Source organism: Montipora capricornis, chromosome 4 (genome assembly GCF_036669925.1).
Source record: "Montipora capricornis isolate CH-2021 chromosome 4, ASM3666992v2, whole genome shotgun sequence".
NCBI classification, from domain to species: domain Eukaryota; kingdom Metazoa; phylum Cnidaria; class Anthozoa; order Scleractinia; family Acroporidae; genus Montipora; species Montipora capricornis.
The window spans coordinates 16,139,277-16,146,432 of NC_090886.1; the positions used below are offsets into that span (position 1 = coordinate 16,139,277).

At 39.7% G+C, this 7,156-nt stretch overlaps 1 protein-coding gene across 1 annotated transcript in view; it reads left to right on the forward strand.

Annotated features, from left to right (window-relative positions):
* Positions 1 to 6,131, forward strand: part of LOC138045671 (tetratricopeptide repeat protein 28-like) — a 6,940-nt gene extending 809 nt beyond the window's left edge. The window contains exons 1-2 of the mRNA XM_068892247.1: positions 1 to 4,749; positions 5,471 to 6,131. The exon at positions 1 to 4,749 is cut by the window's left edge and continues 809 nt beyond it. Coding sequence (XP_068748348.1) covers positions 1 to 4,749; positions 5,471 to 5,559 — 4,838 coding nt within the window. The 3' untranslated portion in view covers positions 5,560 to 6,131. The remainder of the gene's footprint in view (positions 4,750 to 5,470) is intronic.
* The last annotated feature ends 1,025 nt before the right edge of the window (positions 6,132 to 7,156 follow it).

Genomic DNA, 7,156 nt, shown 5'->3' on the forward strand with positions numbered 1-7,156 from the left:
TTGAGTACTACGAAAAGCATCTTAGTATTGCTAAAGAAGTAGGAAATAGAGCTGGGGAGGGATCAACCTATGGAAATCTGGGAAATACCTATGGCAATCTAGGTAATTTTAAACAAGCCATTGAGTACTACAAAAAACATCTTAGTATTGCTAAAGAAGTACGTAATAGGGATGGGGAGGGATCAACCTATGGAAATCTGGGAAATACCTATCTTAGTCTATGTAATTTTGAACAAGCCATTGAGTACTACGAAAAAGATCTTAGTATTGCTAAAGAAGTAGGTAATAGGGATGGGGAGGGATCAGCCTATGGAAATCTGGGAATTGCCTATCTTAGTCTAGGTAATTTTAAACAAGCCATTGAGTACTACGAAAAACATCTTAGTATTGCTAAAGAAGTAGGTAATAGGGATGGGGAGGGATCAACCTATGGAAATCTGGGAAATGCCTATCTTAGTCTAGGTAATTTTAAACAAGCCATTGAGTACTACGAAAAACATCTTAGTATTGCTAAAGAAGTAGGTAATAGGGATGCGGAGGGATCACCCTATGGAAATCTGGGAAATGCCTATCTTAGTCTAGGTAATTTTAAACAAGCCATTGAGTACTACGAAAAACATCTTAGTATTGCTAAAGAAGTAGGTAATAGGGATGGGGAGGGATCAGCCTATGGAAATCTGGGAAATGCCTATCGCGATCTAGGTAATTTTAAACAAGCCATTCAGTACCACGAAAAACATCTTAGTATTGCTAAAGAAGTAGGTGATAGGGATGGGGAGGGATCAGCCTATGGAAATCTGGGAAATGCCTATCTTAGTCTAGGTAATTTTAAACAAGCCATTGAGTACTACGAAAAACATCTTAGTATTGCTAAAGAAGTAGGTAATAGGGATGGGGAGGGATCAGCCTATGGAAATCTGGGAAATGCCTATCGATATCTAGGTAATTTTAAACAAGCCATTGAGTACTACGAAAAACATCTTAGTATTGCTAAAGAAGTAGGTAATAGGGATGGGGAGGGATCAGCCTATGGAAATCTGGGAAATGCCTATCGAAATCTAGGTAATTTTAAACAAGCCATTGAGTACTACGAAAAACATCTTAGTATTGCTAAAGAAGTAGGTAATAGGGCTGGGGAGGGATCAGCCTATGGAAATCTGGGAATTGCGTATCTTAGTCTAGGTAATTTTAAACAAGCCATTGAGTACTACGAAAAACATCTTAGTATTGCTAAAGAAGTAGGTAATAGGGATGGGGAGGGATCAGCCTATGGAAATCTGGGAAATGCCTATCTTAGTCTAGGTAATTTTAAACAAGCCATTGAGTACTACGAAAAACATCTTAGTATTGCTAAAGAAGTAGGTAATAGGGATGGGGAGGGATCAACCTATGGAAATCTGGGAAATGCCTATTGCAATCTAGGTAATTTTAAACAAGCCATGGAGTACTACGAAAAACATCTTAGTATTGCTAAAGAAGTAGGATATAGGGCTGGGGAGGGATCAACCTATGGAAATATGGGAAATGCCTATCTTAGTCTAGGTAATTTTAAACAAGCCATTGAGTACTACGAAAAACATCTTAGTATTGCTAAACAGGTAGGTAATAGGGATGGGGAGGGATCAGGCTATGGAAATCTGGGAAATGCCTATCTTAGTCTAGGTAATTTTAAACAAGCCATTGAGTACTACGAAAAAGATCTTAGTATTGCTAAAGAAGTAGGTAACCGGGCTGGGGAGGGATCAGCCTATGGAAATCTGGGAAATGCCTATCTTAGTCTAGGTAATTTTAAACAAGCCATTGAGTACTACGAAAAACATCTTAGTATTGCTAAAGAAGTAGGTAATAGGGATGGGGAGGGATCAGCCTATGGAAATCTGGGAAATGCCTATCTTAGTCTAGGTAATTTTAAACAAGCCATTGAGTACTACGAAAAACATCTTAGTATTGCTAAACAAGTAGGTAATAGGGCAGCGGAGGGATCAGCCTATGGAAATCTGGGAAATGCCTATCTTAGTCTAGGTAATTTTAAACAAGCAATTGAGTACTACGAAAAAGATCTTAGTATTGCCAAGAAAGTAGGTAATAGGGATGGGGAGGGATCAACCTATGGAAATCTGGGAAATGCCTATCGAAATCTAGGTAATTTTAAACAAGCCATTGAGTACTACGAAAAACATCTTAGTATTGCTAAAGAAGTAGGTAATAGGGATGGGGAGGGATCAGCCTATGGAAATCTGGGAAATGCCTATCTTAGTCTAGGTAATTTTAAACAAGCCATTGAGTACTACGAAAAACATCTTAGTATTGCTAAAGAAGTAGGTAATAGGGATGGGGAGGGATCAGCCTATGGAAATCTGGGAAATGCCTATCGCAATCTAGGTAATTTTAAACAAGCCATTGAGTACTTCGAAAAACATCTTAGTATTGCTAAAGAAGTAGGTAGTAGGTATAGGGAGGGATCAGCCCAGGGAAATCTGGGAAATGCCTATCTTAGTCTAGGTAATTTTAAACAAGCCATTGAGTACTACGAAAAAGATCTTAGTATTGCTAAAGAAGTAGGTAATAGGGCTGGGGAGGGATCAACCTATGGAAATCTGGGAAATGCCTATCTTAGTCTAGGTAATTTTAAACAAGCCATTGAGTACTACGAAAAACATCTTAGTATTGCTAAAGAAGTAGGTAATAGGGATGGGGAGGGATCAGCCTATGGAAATCTGGGAAATGCCTATCTTAGTCTAGGTAATTTTAAACAAGCCATTGAGTACTACGAAAAACATCTTAGTATTGCTAAAGAAGTAGGTAATAGGGATGGGGAGGGATCAACCTATGGAAATCTGGGAAATGCCTATCTTAGTCTAGGTAATTTTAAACAAGCCATTGAGTACTACGAAAAACATCTTAGTATTGCTAAAGAAGTAGGTAATAGGGCTGGGGAGGGATCAGCCTATGGAAATCTGGGAAATGCCTATCGAAATCTAGGTAATTTTAAACAAGCCATTGAGTACTACGAAAAACATCTTAGTATTGCTAAAGAAGTAGGTAATAGGGATGGGGAGGGATCAGCCTATGGAAATCTGGGAATTGCGTATCTTAACCTAGGTAATTTTAAACAAGCCATTGTGTGCTGCGAAAAACATCTTAGTATAGCTAAAGAAGTAGGTGATAGGGATGGGGAGGGATTAGCCTATGGAAATCTGGGAAATGCCTTTAACAATCTAGGTTATTTTAAGGAAGCTATGGATTACCATGAACACAGTCTTAGTATTTTCAAGGAAATTGGAAACTGTCTAGGAGAGGGAATCGCGTGGTATTCGCAAGGTCATGATCATGAACTGTTGGGTTCCTTCATTAACGCACTCAGTTGTTATCGTTCAAGTATAAAACATTTTGATGAAACAAGGCATAGTCTGAAGTCAGAAGATGAATTAAAAGTAACTTTTCGTGATTCTTATCGCGTGTCATACACTGCTCTGTGGAGGACACTTTTGAAGAATGGAGAGATTGAAGAAGCTTTGTATGCTGCTGAGAAAGGTCGAGCACAGGCTTTGATGGATATTTTGCAAGATCAATACGGCATTGACTCTCAGTCATTTTCTGCACTTGCTCCGAATCAAACTCTTACAGCTGCATTAGAGCTTTTACCTTCACAAGCCGTTTTTGTGGCACTTGACGAGAACAAGATCACGTTTTGGGTGCTAAGAAAAGACAGCAAGATCAGCTTTCGACAAAGCGACATCGCAAATGGAAGTGCTGATTTGTTGATGGAAACTATTTTGAAAGAGATCGGCGTAGGGGATGGTGTCAGATGCGAGAATCGTTCATTGGATCCACTACGCAATGACCTGTCTTGCAGCAAAAAACCTATCAGTGAGAAAGCAGTTCTACCATTTTCATCCTCTGGTAACTCTTTACAACCGTTGTATGAAGTCTTACTCGGGCCAATTGCAGACTTGCTCCAAGGAAATGAGTTAATCGTTGTTCCTGATGGACCATTTTGCTTGGCTCCATATTCTGCATTGAGTGAATCTATCAGGATCCGCACCATTCCCTCGCTGACCGCTTTTAATGTGATCGTTGGTGCACCTGATGACTTCCACAGTAAGACTGGCGCACTGCTTGTAGGTGATCCCTGCTTGAAGGAAGTTACTAACAAGAAAGGGGAACCCATTTTGGAACAGCTTCCGTGCGCAAAAAAAGAAGTAGAGATGATTGGAAAACTTCTGCAGACAACTCCGCTGACTGGAAAAAGTGCCACGAAATCTGAGGTGCTGAAAAGTATGAAATCAGTTGCTTTAGTTCACATTGCAGCACATGGATGCCAAAAAACGGGAGAAATTGCTTTAGCCCCAAATAACGAACGGAAATCGCAAATCCCCAAAGAGGAAGACTTCATTTTGAAAATGTCGGATGTTCAGACAATTTCTCTTCGAGCAAGGCTAGTTGTGCTGAGCTGTTGTCACAGTGGCCGGGGAGAAGTGAAGTCTGAGGGAGTGGTGGGAATTGCAAGGGCTTTCCTGTGTGCTGGAGCTCGGTCTGTTTTGGTGTCACTCTGGGCAATTGATGACAAGGTAACGTTGCTGTTCATGAGGAGCTTCTACCAGCACCTGGTAGATGGAAAAAGCGCAAGTGCAGCTCTTCAACAAACAATGAAATCTTTCCGAGAGTCAAAGCAGTATTGCGCTATAAAGCACTGGGCGCCATTTGTGCTGGTTGGCGATGATGTCATGCTGGAATTTCCAAAAAATGGTAAGCGAAGTTCGAGTTTAACTCAGAAAACAAGAATACTTTCAAACTGGAAAATTGACGATAGGAATCAAATAGGCCTAAGATGGAATGATAACGAGATGCTACAATAGACAAAAGTAGTTGGGAAGGTTAAGTAAATAAACCAGACCAGAGCTGTATGTACTTCAACCCGCTTCTGTTATATAACGCGCAAAAGAAACAGTTTCACCTTCTCTTATATAGACCCCTCACACCTATTCAATGTTGGAAGGTAACTCAACAATTTCCCACTAAAACCATTCAGTTTTGCACAACATTGAATGAGGGGGAAGGGGAGAGAAGGAAGAAGAAGTACTAGCCTTCCCAACAGTTTTGTCTGTGATTGTAGCTTCGTAGTGTAAACAATTCAAAGTTTCCTCTAACACGCTTTTGTCACAAATGTAATTTCTACATGCTTATCACGCATGCACAGTAGCACATTTAAAGGATACACTTCACACTGGTGGAAAAACTGTTTTCGTTCAGCCTTTTCCGGCTTTTTGTTAAGTGGTGAAGATGGCTCATTTTATCACCTCGTGATATCCCTTTTGGTGTTTCCGTTCTCCCATAGATCTCTAAACGTCATCTTTTGTAAGGAATTCGAAGACAGCATCGTCCTACACGTAGCCATTCGCATCGGCGCATTGTGTATGCTGGAAAGAACCACCTATATTTAGAGCTGTTTTTTTTTTTCTTTTTCCAGAATCGATGTCAAAGATGCTAGAAGACAACCTAGCAGAGCCTGACGCTTCAGTGATTGCCGAACTTGTAAAAAAAGGTATAACGGGTTAACAATCATGGTTATGCCAGTGGAACAAGCTCGAAAGGTTTAGTAGAAGTTTACTGCGTTAACTAAACCACTGAGATTATTGTAAGTGAAATTACGACAGAAAGCTTAGATCTTTAGTAAAATGCTAGTTTTACTCGTTATTTTGATATTTCGTTTCTCATATAACTTAAACAGTCAGTGTCGCTCCAATGGCGATCAAAATCACAGTGCTATAGTTGAGTTGCTAAAAATGATGTTTTATTTAGTTCTTTGAAACTGTTTTTGTTGTATGAGTGTAAACCAGTTTTGAAAGAAAAGAAAAAAAAATTTTGCTGATCACCCTTAACATCAGACTTTTACCGTGATAAGGAAAAGAGACGTGACATTTGCAACATTCAAAGATCACAAAATAGAAGGGAAACGAGGGGTGAATTTTTTTTTCCTGTTCTTCTGCATAACAAATGAATGAAATCATCAGCAATAAAGATGACGTTTTTCTTTTCTTAATAAATTTCCAAGTTCTTCATAGGGCTTACTCCCAAGAGTTATCGGTGGTGTTCTTAAGCAAAGTGAAAGAATGTGTTTGCATTCGAAAGTAGTTCAATTCTTGGAATAATAGTTAGGGAACTAACAAATCCGCTGCAAAGTTAGAAAAAATTCTCTGGAGCAGATTTATAGCAGAGTTTTAAGGTGGCTCTGAATCCGCTGCAGAGAATTTTTTATACCTTTGCAAAGAATTTTATATTAGCCTGCTAACCACTTTTGAGCAATAAAAAATGGGGTTCACCAAGTTCGTTTCTAAGATGTAAGCTTTTGAAGACAAAATATAGGGCATTTTTTTCAAAAAGGCTTTTTCGTTGCTATGATAAACTTTTAAGTCCTATTGATGAGCAAACCTTGTCAAGAAATGATTGGTGTTTCATTTGGTGGGGTAGATTCAATCCTTCCAAATAGTACAGTTACCGCGCACCGGTGGCTCAGTTAGTTGAGCACCAGGCTGTCACGCGGGAGGTCGTGAGTTCAACTCCGGCCGAACCAACACTCAGGGTCTTTAAATAACTCAGGAGAAAGTGCTGCCTTTGTAATTACATCTGCAAATGGTTAGACTCTCTAGTCTTCTCGGATAAGGGTGATAAACCGTTGGCCCTGTCTCATAACCCTTCAACGCTCATAATCCTGTGGGACGTAAAAATACCCACACACTTGTCGCAAAGAGTAGGGCATGTAGTTCCCGGTGTTGTGGTCTGTCTTCTGTGGTGTATCATGGTTGGGAGGGTAAATGCTCGGAGATAATAGCTATACCATGCTACTCTAAAATCCGAGGGTAAAGAAAGATATATGATATATGATCTATGTTGGTTGAAAGTGTTGGTTTGAGCCTCAAAGGAACAAAAGGCTACAGGCAGCCTATACTATGGCCTTTAATTTAGACAATTTCCGTCGCAAGGGTAAAACTGATGGTATTCGGATATCCGGGTCATGTGACGCAACCCAATGTTTAACTTACGTTTTAAACTGAAACCCTAATTTAATGTAAGGCTCTGTTGCATTTTGCGATTTTTCATGCAATAACGAGACAAGTTGCAAGTTGCACACTTTACCACTGCCAAAACAAGGTGA